The 23,891-nt window shown below is 47.2% G+C and overlaps 1 protein-coding gene across 1 annotated transcript in view; it reads left to right on the plus strand.

Annotated features, from left to right (window-relative positions):
• LOC138579901 (piezo-type mechanosensitive ion channel component 2-like) overlaps window positions 1-23,891 on the plus strand; it is a 2,232,767-nt gene that overhangs the window by 1,299,712 nt on the left and 909,164 nt on the right. The window contains exons 27-29 of the mRNA XM_069650129.1: window positions 638-734; window positions 17,474-17,636; window positions 18,300-18,389. Coding sequence (XP_069506230.1) covers window positions 638-734; window positions 17,474-17,636; window positions 18,300-18,389 — 350 coding nt within the window. The remainder of the gene's footprint in view (window positions 1-637; window positions 735-17,473; window positions 17,637-18,299; window positions 18,390-23,891) is intronic.

A 23,891-nucleotide genomic window follows, 5' to 3' on the forward strand; every position in this document is an offset into this window, starting at 1 on the left:
TTGTTATTTCATACTTGAGCTAGGGACATGGTTATAATACCTGTATCAAGGGAGCCAAGTGCGTCCCCATATTTTGAGGGCCCTTCTAGGAATTTTGTCCATTAGACATGAGCTGGGCTTGCATCTTTAAATTACATCATCAGCAGTTTGTTTCTTCTGATCTCACTAGAATTAGCAGTTTCCTTGATTCCTGCTTTTGTTTTGAATTTTTTTTTTTAATGAAAGAAGGATACAAGATTTTGGCAAGCAAATTGAATGAGATATGACTATATGCTACATATTTATTGTAAATTCACTTTTTGACCACGTCAAACTCTTCTCGGTTTTTGTGTTTTCTTTATCCAGCGATTAATTACCAGACAGAGATTGTGTTCTAAAACAGATATGAAAACAATGGGAGATTAGAGTGCAGTTCTGCTAGAACATAGCAATACAATGTCAGAAATGTATATAAATATTTCCAACATGAGTTCAAGGTAGAAAGTATGAATGCAAGTTAGAGCACAAAAATAATAATTTAAAATGTGCAATGTTTTAATCCATCATTCAAAGTTACAGAAAAAATATTTACCCTATAGGTCTAATGTAACATAATGAAACTGCAAACACAATGTGAACCGGTTCTTTCTCTCCTCAGATCGGAGCATGTGCCTACCTGGATAAATTGCTAAATAACAATTGCTGGCTAATTCAGACATTCAGTATGTTCTGCACCATCAAGGGATATGACTTGCGTAAGTAGTACTATTAGCTAGTACATTACTTTGCTTTGCTATGAATAAAGTGTGATACCACGTGCCATCTATTTTATTTGTTAGAAGCAATAGTGCCATTATCTGTAAGGCTATTATGGTAACGCCAGGCTAGTGAGGCACTAGTGGATTTTGCAGAACTACCCATAAAGGCTTGCTGTGTTTCATGTAGCATGATTCCAGCTGCAGGGTGTCATAACCCTGTTCATTAGGGGTGCAAGTCATTTACAGAGCAACTGTTAGGACTTTTAGGCATGATTCTATGAACAGGAAGCTACTGTAAGAGGCTTAAACAGGCTACCTATTTGTGCCAACTACTGAGTGAGTAAGAGAGGCATGGTCAGCTTGCCATTAGAAAATGTCGGCAACCGACTAGGGTGTCCGCTGTTAGATGTGCCAACACAGCAAGCAGCAATTGGTTAATTATAATCTGACTACTGGCGCCCATCATCTTTATTTTTTATTTAGTTTAAAATTTAATAGAGCACACTTTAACCTCACATGTTGACAAGACGCTGTACAGAAACAAGAGAACTATGGAAGAGTTTGAGTTTAAGGCATTCACAGCACAAACTCCAAGAAATAAAAATAAAATAGAACGGAATAAAGATACACTAGAAATGAGCAGACAATGCAAGAAAGGGTTGTAGGATACTTTAATAAATTCACATCCACAGGCTACTTCAGGGACCTGCAATAGGATAAGCCAATCTGAAAAAGCTAGTTTTAAGGGCCTAGTGAAAGGAAAGGAAATCAGGAGAAAGGGGAATGCAACTCAAGGGAGTTCCATTAGAACAGAGCTCCACCTGATACAGCCTGATTGGGGGAGGCTGGAGCACTTTGGAATTTCCAAGCAATGATATCACTACTTTCAGCAGCATGAGAATCGATCGTCTTAGATGCAGAGCTTTTCTGCCAGAAAGGCAGGTTTATTTAGAACAAGTTCTTGAATGTAATTCAGCAAAGTTTAAAGTGAATTCTATAGGACTAGTTTCTCTTATTTGCCTATAACAAATAAATAAACAAGTAAATAAATAAATACATATAGAAAAGGTGAGTAAGCGAAGTAGGGGTATATCAGGTGTTATGGGTGCTGTAGCTCAATAGTCATTGTGTGGGAGATATGATCATCAGCTGCAGACTATGGCACGACTAGGCTAACCCCTGCCTAGTATAGTATACAAGTAACAAAGGAGGGCCAGAATCAATGCACTGATACAAGAATGGACAACTTGAAACCAATAATTTTCAATGAAGAATGACAATATTATAAGATAAATAGTGATTTATTTTCTATTTCTCTGATTTGTTTGCCGTGCCAACACGTGTTTCAATCTTTGCGGTCTTTATCAAGGCAAGTCAGCAATATCAGAGTCTTAAATTATGATCAAACAAGGAAGATATAAGTGTCACATTTCATCCTCACATAGTCATTTTGACATTATAAGTAAAGACAAAAACCATGATATAGAAAGAAAAATATCAATATAAGGTAAATCATTAATGCATGACGCCAGTGAAACGATGAGGGAGGAAGATGGGAAAAGGGTAGAGACACAAATATATGCAAACATAAATGAGTGTGTCAAATTGTTAATTTTACATTTATAACATTGTTTGAAGAACAGATAGTAACAAGATCTGTTATTGGATAGTACTTTAGGCGCGCTTGTTGCTAAATCAACATGATCTTAAAGTTACTGAATTCCTGATGACACCACTATGCCAGAATTCTGATTAAGGCAAAATCATTATTCACAATTAAAATAGTTGCACTTTCTGATGTTGTCAATATTAAACATTAACGAAAAACTATGGTTTTCGTTACTAGAAGTGCTATATAAACATCTACATTGCCTTATTATGAAGGCACTAAGTTTAAACCTCACTGAGCTCTCCTGGGCATGAAGCCACATCTTTCTTGACATTATATGGCCCATAGGGCCCCCATTACTTACCCACTAAGGGACTGTACCCCTTGCGAGTAACTGTGTGGGAGCTGGCCACTTCTGTGTTTCAGTTTGAATCGTTCATCATATGCGTTGTGCTGAAACAGCCAAAGAGAGATTCTTTACTTGCTGATTTAATAGTAATTGGACGGTTAATGTTGTGCTTTGCAGCAGGTGGACCTATTGCAATGGTGCCCAGGGATGCGTGTACGAGTTATATCATGCTAGTATGGATTGGGGTGATTACCACAACTGAAGTTGCGTGATTTTTTCTTGTGGTATACCAGATTGATATTCCCCACATGCTCAATGGTAATGATTTATGCCAGTTCACCATGTTAATAATGGTGAAATCAGATCCAATGAAATGCAATGTGCCATATTATAATAAGTTTGCCGATTTTAGAGTTTGTGGGTCCAATTTTAGGCGTGACAGGTTTGTGTCTCAAAAAGAGTGAGCATTCCTTGTAATTAATTGTGTACACCATGCCAAACATTATATGGTCCAAAGATATGCCTCTCATTGCAGAGTTCTGCTAGTGATTCAGTCTCGTGTTCTGATACAAATGATCCCTTAATCAAATATCAAGACCAAATATGAAATGAAAGTATGTAAAATACCACAAAGACAAATTCTTTAGTACTTGGGAAAAACATGCTAATTATGCATCTTTGCCGGTCCCTCCTGCGGCTGACCCTGCCATCATCCGGTGTCTGCATATGTTACACCACGGGCGCCATCTTTCATTCTTTTCTTGTAATACTACGTGCCGTGCTATGTGACCTTTGCCCCCAAGGTCACATGCAACGTCCGCAAATAATGTATTGCCGGACTAGTTGTTGAGTATGTGACTCTTAGTGTGCCCGTGTGTGCCAATTGTGTGGACATAAGTGCTGCTGCGTATCTTGGTTACTTAATTCATTATTGGGGAGTATCGCCCAATGCGATTATTGCATTACTTAGTGTTTTTGAAAAATCACCCATAGCGAACCTTGAAGAGGTGTTATCTACATGTCTAAAGCTTCTAATATTCAGCATTAAATTTATTCTCAATATTAAAAATGCACATCAAATCTGGATGGGTAATGTAGTCAGTCGTCGGGTGGGCCTTTCCGAGCCCTGACATCCCATGAGAGTCACCTGAAGTGATACCATGCATGCGATTTTCCTCATTGCCTGACTGGTGCTTATGAATTAACATATTTTAGTTTAATGCATGGTTAAAATACACAAGAGACACCTTTTTCAACCAATGTAATAATGACGCATGTAGCCTTGTCTGTGTATATTGCAAATACCTCTTGGAAATTACATGTGACCTGGCTTCAGGCTCCTGTTGAGCTCAGTTGGCTTACGGTCTCTGGCTTATAGCATCCATATATATTCACTTCAGGAACCCTGTCTGAGTGGGAAACACTGCACATAATGAGAGTATCAAATGGGTTATTACCTTAGATCACATAAGACGTCATACCTGAAATAATATGCAGTTCAGAGAAAGAGATCTATGGTCGAGTGAAAATCTCACAATACTATATATATTTCCGATTAGGTTACAGAAAGACATTCATCTCATGTTCTTTATTTAGACCTAGGTTAATGCAATGCAATCTTCATATCATATGAGATTCCAGTTGTCTGAGGAGGAGTCTTTGTGCGCCCCCTCTGTTGTGCCATTGCGCTTGTTGAAGACCAATAAAATGGATGTCATCTTTGTTTACCAACTGATGATTTTCTTGCTAATGAAGTGCCAGTGGCAGTTTGGGGTCTTGGCTGTCTAAACTGGACAAGTGCTCTCTTATCCGCAATCGTAATTCCCAGATAGTGCCCCCGGCATGTACTTTGCCACAAATACAGATGGTTCTGTATACATTGAACTTTGATCTACAATTTATGAAATCTTTGATTTCAGTCCGTATGCCTCAATGGCATGTGAATGTTGTTGATGCTGAAAGAGCGAATTTGCATACGTTGGAAGAACCACACTTGTGAAAACCTACTATTGCGCGCTTCAGCCAATTACTTGTGGTCGTTACTTCAGGATCTGGTCTGAGAAAAGAGGGACTTAGTTTGTTCTTAAGGGTTGGGGCCCTGGTGAAAATTGGATCAGGTCTCAATGTATCCTTGAAGACCTGAGTCTAACAAGATTAGATGCCAGTGTTTTTTGAGCATACCATACAACAGATTTCTATCGTGTGAGAATTTAGTGATGAAATTGACACCTCTGTGTTCCCTGTTGGGACTTTGAGTTTTAGGTTGGAACATATCTTTTCTTTGTATAGGATTGATCTTGGCCCGAGCATTTGCAATGCATTTGCTTGAGTATCCCCGTTCCTCAAATCTTCGACTGGGTAAATCGCACTCTCATTCATAAATCTCTTCTGAACTGCAGTTTCTTTTAGCACAGTAAAATTCTCCAACCGGAATATTCATGATCGTGGTTTTCTTATAGCAGCTAGTGGCAAACAATGTTGAGTTGACCTCAGTGGGCTTCCTAAAAGTTTAGGTTTGGATTGTTCCATTTTCAATATAAATTTTAAGATTTTAAGATCCAAGAAATCTATTGCACATGGGTCCACACTCCCGTGGATTCAATGTCAAAAGTGTTGTTATTCAGGTATGGCACGAATAAATAAAATTTGTCCCTAAAACAGTTCCAAATCAGCAAAACATCATCAATTATTCCTGGATCATCAGGATCTAGAACAAGAAGCCAAACATGCGCTAGGCATCATCAGAATCTCTTAGGCAACTACTTGAGATCTGGCACCTTTCAATTCTGTAATGCTCTGTGTGTTACCTTTGAGAACGTGATCAAAGACAACAAACTTTCTCTAGCCACCTAAGGCACAGGATGTGTCTTACCATTATGGAGGCCTACAAGCAAGCTTTGCTTCCTGTGATAAAGATTATCCAGTTGAAGGCTACTTGGGACATGCGGCTTCCTGAGCCAATACATGTGGAGGGTACAATGTTGTTACATCACCAGCCTTTTTTTCACTGAGTTTTCTGCTGAAAAACTTTGGCCGAAAAAACTCATTGAAAAATAATGGGGGGGGGGCTGTAAGGGGATATAAGGGTTAAAAGGTGTGAGAAATAGGGACTAGATAATCGCTAAGGGGGACCTTGGGGGGAAACACCCCCATATATCTAAAAAATATGCTGATGTATTTTTTCAGCTGGAGATTTTCAGCAAACAAATATGCGACAAAAAAACCTGGTGGTGTAAGAACATAGAACCATGTGGAGTCCTGCTTACAGAAATGTGCAATTCTGGTATGGGGGAATTTGAGACCTTAATCAGGCAGTTAAGGCTTTCAGTTAGGATACTCTTTCAGCGATGTAGTTCTGCTTAATGTTGTTCCAAATTAATTCCAGAAGTGAAACGTTCATCTATAAAATCCATGGTAGTGAGAGTCGAAATTAGTTGGTTTCCGCAAGGACATGGACACCTATGTCCGCCACAATAAAGAGGTCTTGTGGATGGCATGGTCATCAATGTCCTCCTTAGTTAAGCAGTGAGAATTCCGCAGATAGACATAAAGGGTTTGCTCCATCCTTAGCCTGTAAGTATTGTGATGAAGAAAGAGGGTGGAAGGTAAGGGGCATTTTGTATTGTAATACGCGTGACACTTTACCCGCATGCATGGCTCATCAAAGTCTTGACAACTTTACCAGTACGGCACATAAGCTTGCATTTTCTGCATGTACAATAAAGGAAGTGGCCAGCTTTATTCCCTCAAAGTGGATTTATTTTTTCTATTTTGAGACAGAAACACACCTTTTGTTGCCTTTTTGGATACAGATTCTATGATGGGCAAACCCCAATCTTTCCCCATTTTATGTGTCGCTTTGTAATGTATCCATAGAGCACAATACTGCACAATGGCAGTTTAAATGGGGGTGTCATAGGACTTCTGACTTGCTGATTTACATGGGGTGGAGGAGGGACTTATAATTGACACTTATTTTATAAGAGAAATATCCTTGCACTCATCCTGCTGGCAGTCAACTAGTTATTTTACCACATAGGAAAACCCTGGTAAAAATCATAGACAAAGCCATGGCGAAACACAGATAAATGTGATCCATCACTTCACTGATCAGAAAAAGAGGGCGTGCAGTCCTGTCTTTCCAACTTGTATCCTAAAGCATTCTTGCAGCTTTGAAGTGCTTCTCACATTGAGATAAGGTCCGCGGATTGCTCTGTGCATTGATATTGATATTTTATTTCTATCATGCTCGTATACATCTGTTTCAGAGCGCGACGAGGCAAGGGAGGGCAACAAGGGAGTACAAAAAAACAACGATCTTACTAGGTCCAGGGACAGTGAGAATGCGCAAGTGCATAGGAGAGGGGAAAGTGCATGGCAGGGCAGGGTGGAAAGTGCTGAGCAAAGGAATACCTATAAATAAATAGATAAATAAGTAAATAGTAAAAGCAATAGACAGTGATAGTGCAGTCGGCAAAAGGCAAGTGCTAGGCATAAGGCAACAGACAAGGTGTGTTTGATGAGTGCAGAAACGGGGGTTATGGTTACAGATACAGACCCCAGTGCAAGGGATCACCTGGAAACTGTCCCGGTGGTTGGCAGGGTGAGAAGGTACCTGGGCCCGAAAGTCACAGGGTAAGCCAGGTGCACAGTGCCAAGACAGAGCAGATCAGCAGGGCAGAGGAGGAGCAAAGGCAGAAGCAAACAGGAAGGTTTTGAGGTGCTTCCGGAACCGGAGATGGTTCTCCTCAAGTTTCAGAGTGGAAGGGAGGCTATTCTAGAGGGAGCCCCCTGCAGAAGACAGAGATCTATCCCCCAGCTCGTTTCTTTGAAAAACGACTAACCCTGAGGGAGTTAGAGGTAGGGGACCAAAGAGCTTGGGAGGGAAGGTATTTGTGGAGGGACAGCTGAAGGTATTTTGTACCCAGGCCCCAGAAAGCCTTGTGGACAATGCAAAGAGTTTTGAATTTAATCCTTGTAGCCACTGGGAGTCAATGGAGAGATTTCAGGGCTGGAGAGATATACTCCCAGGGCTTGAGGCCAAGGACAAGTCTTGCACTCCTGTTCTGGATGAGTTGTAGAGGATAGAGAGAAGAGGCAGATAGAATTAGAAAGAGGTTGTTAAAGTAATCAAGCCTAGAGAGGACCAGGGCTCGAGAGACAGTGAGCTTCTGGGGGAAGGAGAGAAAGGGCAGAATTCCTCTGAGGAGGTGCAGTAGGAAGTATAAATATTTTGAGACATCAGAAAGATGGGCAGAGAAGGAGAGCATGGAATCAAAGATGACACACAGGTTCTTAGCCTCACAGCTGGCAGCAGAAGGAGGTTCAAGGGAGTTCGGCCAGAGATAGACAGGAAAGGAGGGAGAAGGTGTGCCGATGAGGAGAATCTCCATCTTGCTGGCATTCAGGCAGTGATCATCGGCAGCACACCAATCCTGAATGGCAGATAGGCAGTCAGAGATGAGAGAAGGAGAGGAGGTGGCTAAGGGGAGCCTGAAAATGTGTTGAGTGTCATTGGCATAGCACGGAAAGTTGGAGCAGAAAAGGGCAATGCAGTGGCCAAGGTGAGAGATTATCCCCCTGAGGAACACCAAAGATAGAAAGAGAGACAGATAAAAGGAAGGACCCAAGTAAGACCTGGGAGGGTCGATCAGAGAGGAAAGAGGTCAGCCAGGCCAGAGCCTGATCGGTGATACCCAGGTTGTAACGGAGACAGTTGAGCAGGATGGTATGGTGGACCATGTCAAAGGCGGAAGTGGGATCAAGTAGAATGAGGACAGATGGGATGTTAGAATCGAGGTTGGAGAGCAGATCTTCATGGATGTTCAGAAGAGCAGTTTCCGTGCTTCTGGCAGCTCTAAAGCCAGATTGATGGAGACAACCAACAGAATCGGAGTGAGGGTTAAGCTGCGAGATGGCCAGCTTTTCCAGGAGTTTGCCCAAGAAGGGAGTGATGGAGATTGGGCGATAGTTAGTCGGGCAAGAAGGGTGAGCAGTGGTTTTTTTTTAGAAGACGGTGCACGAGAGAGTGCTTCAGAGGGGAGGGGAAAACTCCTGAGGAGAAGGAGAGGTTGCATAAATCAGCCAGGGCAGGAGCAAGGGTGTCAACGTAGTCCTTGATGGTTTTGGAAGAACAGGGATGAACCGTTTTGACGAGACTTTCATAGACCAAACTTGTCTAGAGACCTCATCAGGGGAGAAAAGAGGAAAGGAAGAGAAATAGGGAGCGAGGTGGCTTTAGAAGGGTCAAGGTTCAAAGAAGGATAGGGGAGGAGAGGTGGAAGGGATGAGAGGGAGGACGGCATGCCCTGGGTTTTGGAGATGAAGTGAGAAGCAAGGGCCATGCAAAGCGCCTAAGAAGTGACAGTAGAAGTAGAGACTGGGAGGCCACCAGGGGGCGCACAGGCGATAGCTGCCTGAAGATGCCGTTCCCGCTGAGGCAGTGCTGCGACGAGGGATTGAGCTCCCCTGCAACCCCCCCACGGGATGAGTATGGTCCACTGAGGCGGTGAACCCCGGGTCCCCCCCAACCGAAGGAGCGATGCCGTAGGACCCCCGGGTGCCAGAGAACGGGGTCCCGCGACCTAACGCAAGGAACCCCCGAACGGCCTGAATGCGGTTTCGGGCAACACACAGGGACGCGGAGCGCCAGAGCCCCAGGGGCTGCCGGGGCGAGCGTCCTCTCCCTCCAGCCCCGTACAGGCGAGCATCGGAGCGGTACAGGAGGACCCGCTGGTGGGGACCCGTGTCGCCGGGTGCGGCTCCTGTGCAACGTGGTGCCCTTCCCCCCGGGTGGAGGAGCTCTACACCGCGGAGCCGGGCCAGCAGACAGTGAGGATGCCCACCCGGCCCGGGCCCTGAGTGCCAGATCGAGTAATTGGGGCACCGGGGCCCCGCCACTCGGACACAGAGGAGGATCCCCAGATTGGGGATGCTGCAGATCGGGGCCCGCCGTCCCGCTGAAAGACACCGAGTCCTGAGAGGTGAGGAGGACGGGGGCCTGGGCCCGTGGAGCCCCTCCGGACACAGGGGGGCAGCCAGAGGGACACCGCAGCTGCTGGGTTCTCGCCCCCCCCCCCCCAGGGGCGATTTTAGAAGGGGGGAAAACAAAGAAAAAAAAAACCCTGGACACACGGCACGATAAGGAATTGAAGGGGAAGAGGCCCTAGACACAGACTACACACAGGTGGTGGCCCCTGGAGGAGAAGCTGGCAGGGACCACGGTCAGCCGGTACAGGCAGACGTGCCTCGGGCGCTGAACTCCCTCCCTTTTCATCTGGGGTAACATCCAGACGCCCGCCAGGGCAGGATCCAGCACAAACTGTCGCACCCCCCCCCACCACAGAAGTGCAGGGGTACCCGGACGATCTCAGGCCAACAGAAAAGGGTGTGTGGCCCCCACTAGAGGCTGGTGGGGCGTGTGCCCTCCCAAAGGCTGTCTACAGGAAGCGATCTGTCCGGAGGAAGAGAGGGCGGACTCCCAACTCGGTCCCCTCACCTAGCCCCCGGGGGGTTCCGCCTGGAAGGGAGAGAAGGGGGTCCCGATGAGCTGGCAAAACACGCTCCAAGAATACCTCTACCAGGAGAACAGAGGAGAGAACCGGGGCCGGAAAAGGGGTTTGCCTCAGTCCTGCAGGAGATCAGGGACATGAGGGCGGACATTGCCCAGAAGATGGAAAAAATGGACCAAAGAGTAGACAAGGTAGAGGACAGACTCTTACAACTAGAGACAAACCAATCGTCATCAGGGGTCCAAGAGATGGAAATGGCCATGAGACTGTCCGCCCTAGAGAAGAGGGACGAGGAGAGGGCCAGGCAAATGGACGATTTTGAAAATAGGGAACGGAGGAACAACCTCAGAATCTTTGGGGTTCCGGAGATGGATGGAGAAACGGAGAGAGACCTAGCCCGGGTGGTGAGAGACACCATCACCCTCCTCTTCTCGGATGAGATGACAACGGCACCAACGTTTGACACACAGAGCGGGAGGCAGAGTGGGGGGCCCCCAGTCTATCTTGGTCCGGTTCCACTATTACACGGAAAAAGTGAAGGTGCTGGAGGAGGCCAGGACGGCCCGGGTGATAACATACAATAATACACAGGTGTCCGTTTTCCAGGACCTCTCCTTGTATACGCTGGCCAAACGCAGGATGTGCCGCCCCCTGACACAGTTGTTAAAGGGGAAGGGGGTGCGCTACAGATGGGGGTACCCCTTCTCCCTCACGTTCGAGTACATGGGTCAGCGGACAACCCTGGTCACGGAAGAGGACATAAAGGGAGCCATCCAAGATTACGTGATGGAGCCGGCCCCACGGAGGGAACCTACAGGGCTGGCCACGGAAGGCGCTAGAGGGCGCGGACCGCAGGGAGAGAGGAGAAAGAAGACCGGCGCTCGGAAATTCAAAAAAGCTGAACCCGCCATCCCCGGCGACAGATAAGGTGGGGAATGGCCCTGAGTACGGAGAAGCGGATCGGCCCGGCCCACATGGGTCGGGGAGTTGAAAACCATTTTGGAAATGAAGAAAGAGGGAAAGTGGACGAAGAGGACTAACCCGGTCCCAAGACGAGTCGGCATCGGGGGCCCCGGGGATCATGAACACACGGGGTGCCCTTGAACAGCAAGTATGCAGGGTTGCTGGGAAGTGGGGTTCGGGGGGGAGGGGGCTCAAAGAGGGGTGATTTTTGACATCAGCCCAGCTGGAGGCGGTAGGCTGGTGGTCTGGCCAGTTACCAGTAATGGTGGAACTACTTGGTTAGACGCCGGGGTGGGGGGAGGGGGTTGAAGGTACAGTTGGGGTAGTTAAACTTGAAGGGGGTCCAGGGGGCAGTTGGGAAAAGGTTCAAGGCCCACCTGGGGGGAGGGGGTAAAGGGGACCCAATCAAAACTCAAATGGAGCCGAAAGGGAACGATTCTGGGAGGGTACTAAACGGTAATAAGGAGAATCCGGACAATGGCTGATGTCCTGCCGGCCCTGGGCGTGGGGTCCCTTAATGTGTGGGGACTAAACACCCCAACCAAGAGTTCTTTAATCTGCAGCGAATTTAGGAGGGCGAGACTAGACCTGCTCTTTCTCCAAGAAACACATTGGGCTCGGGGGAAGGAGCCAAAATTGAGGGGGGGATCAGGGAGGTGCTCAGTGCTTCACACAGATCCAAAAAAAGGGGGGTGGCCATTTTGCTAGCAAGGTATATTGGATTTGAGGTAGATGCCACAATGAAGGATCCAGAGGGTCGGTACCTGCCGGTGAGCGGCTCCCTGCGGGGCTCCCCTCTGACTCTTGCGGTGGTGTATGGCCCCAACGAAGGCCAGGCGCTGTTCTGGGAAGAAATGAAGGACAGATTGAAGCTTTTTGTCCAGGGGATGATGGTGGTGGGGGGGAACTTCAATATGGTCATGGACCCGGCGGCTGATAGGAAACGCTTGGGGCCCCAGCCCACTAGGGTTGCGGATGAAGCCATGGCCTGAACCTTCCAGAGGGTCAACGCGGAGCTGGGTCTGGCGGACACTATCCCGAGTGCCCGGACGGGACTCCCCTCTTTTACATACTATTCGGCAATGCACGCATCATACTCCCGAATAGATTACATTTTAGTTGACGAGCCTCTGCTCCCATATGTCTCTGGCCACAGGGTCGACCCGGTCCCTTGGTCTGATCACGACCTGGTCCGTGTCATCATAGCGGGGGGATGGCAGTGTGGCAGTAAAGCGCGATGGAAATGCAACAACTCCTTGTTGAAGGACGAAGCCCAGGCCCAGGAGGTGCTGGACGCCATCACAGAGTACTTTGAGTTAAATGACAATGGAGAGGTGGGCGCGCACGTGCTGTGGGACGCCTTCAAGGCGACCATGCGGGGGGTCCTCATTAAGTTGGGAGCCCAGAGAAAAAGGGAGAGAGAAGCCCAGGAAAGGTCCCTAAGAGAAAAAATAGCCCAGCTCCAACCGGGAGGCCCCCCCAGAGGAACCCCTAGAGAGGGAGCGGGTGGCATCCTTGGAAGACTATAGGCTCCAGCTGAAAGATCTCCTGCTGCATAAGACATAACGGAGTCTTCAGCTGGTGAGACAAAAGTACTATGAAAAGGGGGATAGGGCAGACAGATCCTGGCCTGGAAGCTAAGGGAGGTCCAGAGAGGCAAGACGGTGAAAGCAGTTAGGAACGAACAGGGGACATTAGACCGTGGTACCCCCAAGATAGGAGCGGCCTTCCGCCATTATTATGAACAGCTGTACTCGTGTACCACGGGGAAGACGCACAGATAGAGGGCTTCCTGGACTCCATCCGGGTCCCGGCCTTGTCAGGCGAAATGGCAGAGGGCCTGGAGGACCGGGTGACGGAGGAAGAGGTGGAGCACGTGATTAGTGGGATGAAGGTGGGGACGTCCCCCGGTGAGGACGACTTCTCAGTATATTTTTATAAGAGGTTCCGGTCCACCCTAGCTCCTCATTTGGTAAGGGTGTTCAACGCGGTGTTAGATGGTGGCACTTTGCCAGAAACCATGATGAGGGCCATAATAGTGGTTCTCCCCAAAGAGGGTAAAGATCCCACCGACTGTTCCTCCTACCGCCCGATATCCCTTCTCAATATCGATGTCAAGATCCTGGCCAAGGTAGTGGGAAAACGGATGAAAGGGATAATGTCCAAGCTGGTTCACGGGGATCAAGTAGGATTCATAGGGGGCAGGCAGGGCTCAGATAACATCAGGAAGACGATAGACCTAATCCATCATGCCCAGGAGTCAAACCTTGAGGCAAGCTTGCTTTCCCTGGACTCCGAGAAAGCTTTCAATAGGGTAGAATGGAGATACATGGAACTTCTCCTCCGAAAAATGGGTTTCGGGGCACACATCAGGAGTTGGGTATCCGCCCTATATCGAGCCCCAACGGCGAGAGTACAGGTGAATGGAGAACTGTCCAGATCCTTTCCCCTCACGCGGGGGACACGACAGGGATGCCCACTCTCCCCTTTGACATATGTTCTAACAGTGGAGCCCCTGGCCATAGCGGTGCATGCCCACCCCGACATCAAGGGGATCCAAAGAGGCGAAGTGGAATTTAAGCTCTCCCTGTTCGCCGATGACATCCTGGCATACCTGGTGGAGCCCAGCTCCTCGCTCCCCCCCCCTCTTTGCCCTAATGGTGACCTTTGGTCGGTTTTTGTGGCTAAAATGTAAAACTTCAAAGTCAGTACTACTCCCCATGTGGATCGGGGATCCGGAGCTGGACCACTTGGATAGCTACAGGGGGATTGCGGTGGGAGGGACTCCATTAGATACTTGGGGGTGCTCCTCACCAGAAACCTTGCAAATCTGGCTCCAGCGAATTATGGCCCCATAATGACAGGGATTACATCGGACCTGAGGAGGTGGGGCGGAATGATCTTATCTTGGTATGGATGCATGACGGCGGTAAAATTGAACATCCTGACGAGACTGCTGTACCTTTTTACAGCTCTCCCAACGGGAGTCCGCGATCAAACATTTCGGGACCTACAGAAGGTAGTACGGGAATTCATATGGCAGGGTAGGTCCCCGATGATAGGGAGGGCCACTCTAACGTTACCCAGGGAGGAGGGTGGTTTCGGGCTGCCGGACTTCCTATTTTACTACCGGGCCGCCCAGCTGTGCGTCCTTTTGGAACAAATGAGCGAGGGGATGGGCACCTACTGGTCATGCTTAGAGGATATGGATGCCCACCCTCTAAAAGTGTGCGACCTTCTGTGGATGCCGCGTAAGTTCATCCCGAGCAGGTTGAGGACCCATCCAACCCTGGGAGTACTCTGGTCAATCTGGAAGGAGGGGCCCACAACCGCACACCTCACTATGTCCTCGCTCTGGGGCCACCCGCTCAAACTAGGGAGCAGGGGTTTTAGGAACGCTCAATCTTGGTCGGATGGGGGACTGGAATGGGCAGGGCAACTGTTCAAGGAAGGCGAGTTCCTTGACTACGAGGAGATGGGTGGGTCTCTCGTGCGGGGGTCCCTCTCTGTTTTCGAACACTTGCACCTAAAGGGCATTCTCAGTGACCAGACATGGGGCCAGAACCTGCAGAGACAGCTGACCCCCTTCGAAAAAAGTTATTAGGCACGGCGACAACAAGGAAAGGGGCAGTGTCCAAGATGTAACAAATTATGAATACCGTAAACTTGGAGGGGAGATGGGGATTTCGCGGGTTTTGGAATGACTTGGCGGGAGAGGCTCTCACAGAGGACGCATGGTCCAGGATATTCAAAATAGCATTCCATTGGAACCTATTTACGGCAGACATGGAGCACAATTTTTAAATCTTGCATGGATGGCACAGAGATCCGTTGAAACTATCAAGAGGATGTGGTCAAGTGGGAACAAGGGGTCACATGTGGTGGTTCTGCCCGAAGGTGCAGAGGTTTTGGGAGAATGTACGGGGATGGATGGCGGAGGTCACAGACGAAATACTCCCACAAAACCCGTTGACGATGCTGTTGGGCCTCCCACCGGAGGAAGCGGAAATACATAGGTACCCAAGAATGTGGGAAACAATGCTGCAGGCAGGAAGGGTAGCCCTAGCGCAGAGGTGGAAGAGCCCGGAGACCCCCTCAAAAGAAGACTGGCTGAAAAAGCTAAAGAACATGTTTCTCATGGACAAACTCACGGCCATGGTCAACAATGAGTCTAGCACTTTCCAAGCCAACTGGTACGGAATACACCAGGCATGGGGATGGGACGCACACTGACATTGCGGGATCACCCTGGCATGGGAAGGGTGGGGTGCACAAGGAGCGCCACCTGAGGACAATGGGGCATCCGCGGCCCGAGGGAAAGCGGACGCAACACAGCCAACACCGACATGAATGCTAAGTACAGCTCCCAGGCACCGAACGGATAAGCTCCAAAGTAATGCTCCAGTGATTGTACTGTTTGACTAGACACTGATCGGGGGAGGGTCGGAGTTTGGGTGGGGGGACCAGGGGGTGCAGGGGGGAGGTCCCGGGGTTTGATGGTGATGTTATTTCAATTCTCACAATGTACCAGGTTTGTTATATTGAAAAATGCTAATAAAAACAAAGTTTAAAAAAAAAAGAAGTAGAGACTGCAGCAGGGTTGGCAAGTCCCTTGCAGATTTGAAAGAGTTCAGCCGAGTTGTTAGATGCCACAGAGACACAGGCTTGGATGTGGGCTCGCTTCTTAGTGTGGATAGAGAGTCGGTATTGCCTATGGAGCAGGCGACAGGCCAGTTTGTCGGAGGATGAGCAAGAAGCCCTCCATTTCCTCTCAGCCACCCCACACTTATGTTTAAGTGTAGTTATGTCTGAGTCATACCAAGAATTGCACTTGGCTTTGGACTTCAAGCGGATCCTCGTGACAGGGGCAAGAGCATCAAGAGTATCGGAAATGGAGGAGTAGAGCGTAGACAGGGCTATGTCAGGGTGTGAGTCAGCCAGAGGAGATGGGGTGGCAGAGAAGGAGGCGGCGAAAGCCTCTACTGACAAACTATTTATAGGCCGGATGTCCGTGAAAGTAGGTTGCAGTGTTGGGGGAAGCATGACCTGGTGGGAAGAGAGGGAGAGATGAGAGCAGAGGAGGGAATGATCGCTCCAGGAGAGAGAGGTAGTTAGAGGAATGGAGAGGGGCAGGTCAGAGGAGATCAGGACATCGAGTGTGTGCCCTGCAGAGTGAGTTGGGAGAGAGAATCACAGAGGTCACAGACGAGTACTGAGGAGGAAAAAGGAAAAGGAGAGTCTAGATGGATATTGAGGTCTCCAAGAAGGAGGAGTTGTGTGGTTGAGGCCAGGAGGGAGGAGGAGAGGTCCACTCATTCGGAGAGAAAAGAGGAGATCGGACCAGGAGGCCTGTATATAGTAGCCACGGTGAGGGAGTGGATAAAAGAGAGAAAGAGAGCCTGCAGACAAGACATTCGAAAGAGGAGTATGCCTGAGTGAGAATGATGGAGGCAGGAATCCACTCAGGGCTGCACCCCTTCCGGGCTGAGTGGATCTAGGGGCAGAGAGGATCTTGTAGTCATCCGGGAGTAGAGTGTCAAAGCTCGTGACAGAGCTGGCTGTGAACCATGTCTCGGTAAAACCGAGGACATTGAAATCAAGTTCTTCAAGGAGGTGGCAGATGTCAGAGGAGTGTTTGACAGCGGGGCGAGAGTTGAGAGTGGCAAGATGAAGAAGGTTGCCAGCCTTAAAGACCTTCCGGGGAGGGGTACAAATCAGAGGTATGCCCTGCAGAGGTGAAGAGGGAGCCCGAGATGGGGCAGAAGAGGAAGGAGGAGAGGGTAAGGTAGCCAAAGGGGGAGAGGAGGGTACAGCAGGAGATGAAAGGAAATTGATGAGGCAAGGGAAGCGCCTATCAAAGAGGAGGAGATTGGCCTGAGGGCCTTGGACCATGACGGTGCCATTAAGGTAGACATTAATGATGACTTAAGAGGAGTCGAAGGGAGCCATGAGAACTTCTCAGCGGGTGCCACCATTAATGGGAGAGGAGGAGACAGGAGAGAGCACAGAGATCACATGAAGAGTCCATAGATCTGGCGCGGGAACGATAAAGAGGATGTCCGTGAGGGTCTGTCTGTGGGAAGCGCTGGAGTAGGTGTCAGTGATAGGGTGACCAGGGTTAGAGGCCAAGATGTCCTTTATCTCCTTCATTGACACATGAAGGTTTTAAAGAGGACTGGGAAAGATCTTCCTCTCCAAAGTCATAATGACTTTCAGTCATACGATTGCACTTGTAAAGAAGTAATTGCTATGGACTCGATGAGAGAACCTTGTAAAACAGAATCACTTCTTTCCTTCCACACAGCATCCGCTACAGATGACAAATGTGAGCTTCCGAAAAATGAGGCTGGAATTGTCTGGGATGCTATCTGCTTCACATTCCTTCTGCTCCAGCGTAGGGTTTTTACAAGCTACTACTTCCTGTACGTCGTAGCAGATCTGAAGGCCTCTACAATCCTGGCCTCAAGGTAAGGTGCACACTCCCTGCTTCCCTCAACTGTGCATGGCCATTGGACATTGAAGTGGTTGCTTACAAAATGTATTCTATGTGTTTTGGTGGTTTAAAATGCTTGGGATATTGCTTCAGTTTCATGGCCAGAGTAGTTGTCTTTTGGAGACAATCAGTTACACTAACAATTTGTCCTCATAGAAATAAAATCAGGTATGTCACATTGTACATAATAACATAAAGAATCCATCTCCAAGGTCTTTTCTAGTTTCTGCGTTTGTATGCAGATATCCACTAGTGTAACTGGTGTTAAGGAGCACATAGTAAAGCCAGTGGAATGCTGCTTTCCACTCTTATTGAAAACTATACACAGAGCAAAATGGGATGGTTAATAATGGACTCTTACACTCCTTTGAATGACCGATATATAACTTATCTGTTTACTCCATTGTACATTAAAGAACGGATTCACCTCTCTTCCGTACGACTATCAATGAGAAACTCCAGAAATAGGCCAACCTGAGGATGAGGTTGCGGTCAGTCTACTAGCGAGGGATTGTACTCTGTGGGGAGAATGAGGGTGTTAGTGTCATCTACGTTCTAAATGGTAGTTTGAGATAAATCAGCCACAGTTCTAAAAATGGTTCAACAGCTGATATTTCTAATTGCCTAAATATTGCAGGGGAGCTGAGCTGTTTGAAGAAAAGTTGAAGAAAATGGTTGCCATCAGACTTGAAGAAGAGAAAAAATCTTCTCTTGCAATGAAAAAACAGTAAGTTAACAGAATCTTCATGAATATAAAGAGCGTGGTTTAGGACCTTTTTGTGTGAAGGCTTTCAATTTCCGTCTCTGTTTAAGTGCAGAGATGTTTTCATGTTGTATTCATTTATAAAGATCTAGTTTCCCATAATAAATTACGAAATACCATAACATTTTCCTACGTGTTTCTAATCCCATGCATTAACGCTTTAGAGAATGTCGCTGGGAATTATGAGTGCACACGGTGCTACCACCTGTGAACCTGCTTGAGGTTAAAAAGCAGTCCTGGTTTTGACAGTCAAGTCACATTAGGATTTCAATTAACATCTACCCTCAAGATCTTCATTTCAGAGTTGCCTATTGTTTGTCCCACTGTTTTCCCATATAGAATATTTGTGGCTTAATACCAGAATGCATCCACCAATTTCACTTTGAAAATCATCTTTGCCTTCAACTAACCTGATCAGTATGACCACTGGAAGAACCTATGTCTACTGGTCATGTAGTCTTTTCAGCGTGCCTTTTTTCTGAAACCCTTTTGAAAATCTTCTGTCTTCTAAGACAGGTTAATATCTTGCTTCTAACACAATGCCCCACATTGCTCCATTCTTTTTTTCGAGATCTCTGATCTACAAATCAGATCATATCCCTGCTAATTCCTCCATATTTTCAATATGGTAAATACCTTCACCTCTATGTTATTGGCTGATTGTCCACAAGAGAAAATCTAGCATCTCGAAAACCATATATTTTTCTGTAGGAATTGCTTATTATGGATAGTTACAGAACCAAAGAAGGCACGTTAAATAGCGGTCCCCAAAGGTCCAGACTGTTATGAAACAAACTCCCAGGTTGGAAGATGAAAAATTCACTGTGTCACATTGGTTCCTAAAATCCCAGGCCATCAGTTAAAAGGTATGTGGCTTTAAGCGTATATGGCTGTTCTTTTGTTTCTGTTATATATATATATATATATATATATATATATATATATATATGTAATTCAAATGGATTTTGTCCTCCCACGTATTCCTCATCTTAGATACTCAAGTCTACTTGCAGCTTGCTTAGGAAAAATGTGTCATAGTATTGGGTGACGTGCGGCATCGAATCGTGGTCCTCAACGGCTTCTGCCTTGACCTCGGCCGTGACATCGACGTTGGTATAAGTAGAAACGTACAGCGACCATTGCTTCAGTTTAGTTTTTCCGCATGCTGTCAAGCTTCGAACGGTTTTTCGCCTCAGCCTATTGTTACTGCATTTACTTTGAGAAATCGAGAAGATGTTGAACCCAAGATGGGATTCAAGCAGTGCTCTGATTGTGGGGCAAAAATGTTCATAGTGGACCTGCATCCCTTTCTATTGCCCCCTCAAAAAGGAGCTCTTCGGATGACTTGAGGGATGTCTTCCTGATGAAAAAGTACTCAAATCACCAAAAGGTTGAGGTTTCAACACTCGTCATCTTCCTCCCATAAAAAGTCAAAGAAGCAACGCCACAGGTCGTCCTCGTCTTCTTCCTTCTCGGCTGACAAAACGGTCACTTTACTTAGTAAGTCGTTGACCCCCACTGACTGGGAAAAGGTTCAGTTAAAAAATGCGACTGCGAGTGGCCCTGCAAGTGCCCCTCCGAAAGAGCAGAAAAAGTCTCCTCAGTTCACTGTGTCTGACAAGACCGGCAGGGCACATGTAGCCTCTGCTTCTCACGCGCCAGAGAGCCTGGTAAGAAAGTCTCCTTGACATGAGTCGAAGGAGTCTTCTTTGAGACACAGGCAGAAATCGGGTTCTTATTCCTCGACGATCGCTAGAGGACAGATACCTGGACCCTCGAAGTCCATGTGGAAGCATTCATCAAAATCTGCAAAGCCCTCAGCGCCGCTCCTTACTCTGACGCCCTCGACACTGTCAAGGTTTCGAAACCTCCTGTTTAGGCATCAAAGTTCTTTAAACCTCTACCAAGGCCTGATTTTTCCAGGTCTATGGAATCTATCTTTGAGGAGTAGGAGGACCAAGATGTACCCATTGGGTACGAATATGGTATGCTAAATGCACCTGAGAAACTAGTTTCGGAGGAATCTAAAATTAAAATCTTTTCCAGACTTTAAATGAGGCTAGTAGTTTAGAAACTTCACCTGAAACTAACTTTGCCAATCTGGAAGTGTCAGGTTACTCTGACCCTTCTTATAGATCAGTGATGAGCAAACTTACTGAGTATCTTGGATGGGGGAAACTGGCTGCCATAATAGAAAAGGATGGCCTCACTGACATCCTGGACAGTGGTCCCCCAAGAGAAGTAGTAATACCATTTCATACTGCACTAAGGCCCTGGGTCTTAGAGAACTGGCTTAAGACTGACTACACACTGGCAGTGAATAAAAAAGTTTAAAAAAAATATAGAGCTGCCTCTGTGGACCGGGGATTCTTATCCAGACACTCGACACCAGAGAGTCTGGTGGTGCAGGCGACAACCTCTTCTTCGAGGGCATCTGCATACCCTTCTATACCACCAGATAGAGATACTAAAAAGATTGGTATCCCAGGAAAAAGGGGTTTTAGTGCTGGAGGTATGGCCCTGAAATCCATCAATGAAACTTGTGCTTTGGCCAAGTACACCCACACCTTAGGAAGGGTGCGGAGAGAGAAGGATTCCTTAACTTGGTTCAAAATGGCAAAGAGGCCATTTGCCAGTCACTACAATCCGGTTTAGACTCAGCAGATGTGGTTACCAGAGTTTTGGCAGCCAGCACAGTCTCAAGACGATTTGTATGGCTCCGAAAATCGGGTTTTGCGCCTGATGTCCAAGCATGCTTGATGGACATGTCTTTTGATGGTTGCCAGCTATTTGGAGAAAAGGCTGATGACAGCTTGGAGAAGCTACAAGTTTCCAAAGCAGCGGCAAACTCTCTAGGAGCGGCAAGTCACCAGCCTACCCAACCTCAGGGTTCTTTACAGAAATGGAGAGGACATCCATTTTGATTGTGTTCATCTGTTTCAAGAGGAAGGGGCCAATCCTCTCAAAGGGGCCATAGGAGGACCCCACGTGGGTGTAGGGGTAGAGGAGGAAGAAATTGCCTCTCAGCCTCAACTGTCTTGCCCTCAGCTACAGCTGCAACACCTTCAAAACCCCTTTGATTCCTTTGCACACAAGACTGTGGTGCGGGGCAGCTTGTCTCAGCATCTGGAGAGTTGGCAGGGCATAACCACTGATGCTTGGGCGCTGCAGCCAGCGGCCCATGGCTACTGCCTCCCTTTTTTGACAAAACCTAGATCTGCTCCTCCTACAGGAAATCTTTACTCTGATGGAGAAAGATGTGGTAGAGTTAGTACCTGCAGCAGAGAGGCGTCTGGGATGGTACTCTACTTATTTCCTAGTCCCCCAGAAGGACGGAGGAGCGCAACCTATCTTGGGCTTGAGACGCTTGAACAAGTTTCTCAGAAAGGACAAGTTCAAGATGGTAACTCTTGCGCAAATCCTTCAGGCCCTTCGATTCCAGGATTGGTTTGTGTCACTGGACCTTCAGGATGCTTACTTCATGTGCCTATTCATCAGAAACACAGAAAGTACCTGAGCTTCTTCCGTCCAAGCTCACCTCAGCACTGAGGGTCTTCACCAAGCTCATGGCAGTGGTGGCAGAAAGTCCAAGGTGGGAAGGGATTCACATTTTCCCCTACGTAGACGACTGGCTGATCAGAGCTTGTTCTCCCAAGCAGGCTCAAAATCACCCGAGTCAGACTTGTCTAGTTCGCCACTAGATGGGCTTCTCCCTGAACTTCAAAAAGTCCCACTTGACACCTTTTCAGAAGCTTCCGTTTATCGGAGCAGCCCTGGATTCATCCTCGGAATGTTGGGCCCTGAGGGCCTGGAAAGGAAGGAACACATGCCGAGGAGAATACACATGTCTTCTTTATTTAACATACCAAACAAAACTGTCCTGCAACCCCTTAACCTCCTCCCTCCTCCCACGTCATGACCCACTTGAATTTCTGACGTGGGTCTGTCTGTCTGTCTGTCTCTAAAAGGTACAGCGAACCCCTTAACAACACCCCCGGACAAATGTCCTTGCTTCCTCCTCAACATTCCACGACCAGGCGCAGTGGTTTCTTGACAACCCGTTGAGGCCGACTGCTCGGGCCTTCGCTTGGACTTCCTTCTAGTCGCTCAGCTCTCTTCATCTCAGGTCGAGGTGAGAACCTAGGGGGTGTCCACAAGTTGTCTCTGACGTCGTGCGGCTCTGGATCAGGAGGTGGAGCTCTTTCAACTTCTTCAGTGACAACATGTTTGAACAATGAACTATTCCACGTTACTACTTTCTTAGTGTTTGCGGTGGTCACCATGGTTCCTTTGACTGCAGTGACCTGTAGGGGCTTCGGGGCAAACCGGGAATCAGTTTTCCTGACCATGGCTTGCTGTACCAGCACTTCATCCCCTATTTGAAATTACTTTGGTCGAGCCCCTCTCCTTTCATCAGTCTCTACACAAGCCTTTTCTTTCCGTTCAGCATCTCTTATTAAGATCTCTTGGTCTGCTTCTGGCTGACTTGCCGGATGCCGTACGATTCGTGTGCGGACCTGATATTTTATCATGAGTTCTTGTCAGGACTGACTAGTTTCATAACAGGAAGAGTAACAAGATTAACATTTTGCCTTTAGAGCTGGCTGGGTTAGTTGTGCTTTTAGAACTGGCTGGTTTAGTAACAGGAAGAGTTTGTTCATAGAATTAACATTGTGCTTGCCCAAGTCAAGATGGAGTGAAAGAAACTTACTCTGATTGGTTAAAGAAACAATGATATGTTTGGTTGCCTGATTGGTGGAGAGGACAATGGATTTGATTCTTGGGAGATGAGCAAGATTCTAAACTGCCTTTCATCCAGAGAAATTCAGTGGCTGGTTGTGTATTAGTTAAGCTCCTTAAGTAAGGCCTTTCCAGAGCTCAGAAAATCTACCAAAGTAAGAATATCGTTTGCTGATCCAATTTGAACAAGAAGTCATCAGGTGGGATCGTTCTTTTAAAGATTTTGAGATTGTCACAGAGCACTTTCATTTTCTTTTATAAGAAAACTTAAAGAGTAAACAAGTTTCAAGTTCATTTGAGAAAAGAGACATTACAGTTAAAGTTATTATAAGGAAAACAAGCTTGAAGATTGTGCGTAGGATTTTAAAGTTCATTAACTGTGTGAAATGTTCTTCAAGACTGTTTAATGTGTGCGCGAGCTCGCAAGTTGCCGTTTGCGTGTTCTTTTTAAAGTGCGTGTACATTTTTCACGTGAAAGTCGTTTCCTGAGAAAGCGCGTGTGGTTTGCGATAGAGCGCGTGCCAAAAAGAATTGCGCGTGTGAATTTTAGCGCGTGTACATTTTTCACGTGAAAGTCGTTTCCTGAGAAAGCGCGTGTGGTTTGCGATAGAGCGCGTGCCAAAAAGAAATGTGCGTGTGAATTTTAGCGCGTGTACATTTTTTCACGTGAAAGTCGTTTCCTGAGAAAGCGCGTGTGGTTTGCGATAGAGCGCGTGCCTAAAAGAA

This window comes from Ambystoma mexicanum, chromosome 3p (genome assembly GCF_040938575.1).
Source record: "Ambystoma mexicanum isolate Mex_15411 chromosome 3p, UKY_AmexF1_1, whole genome shotgun sequence".
In the NCBI taxonomy this organism is placed as follows: domain Eukaryota; kingdom Metazoa; phylum Chordata; class Amphibia; order Caudata; family Ambystomatidae; genus Ambystoma; species Ambystoma mexicanum.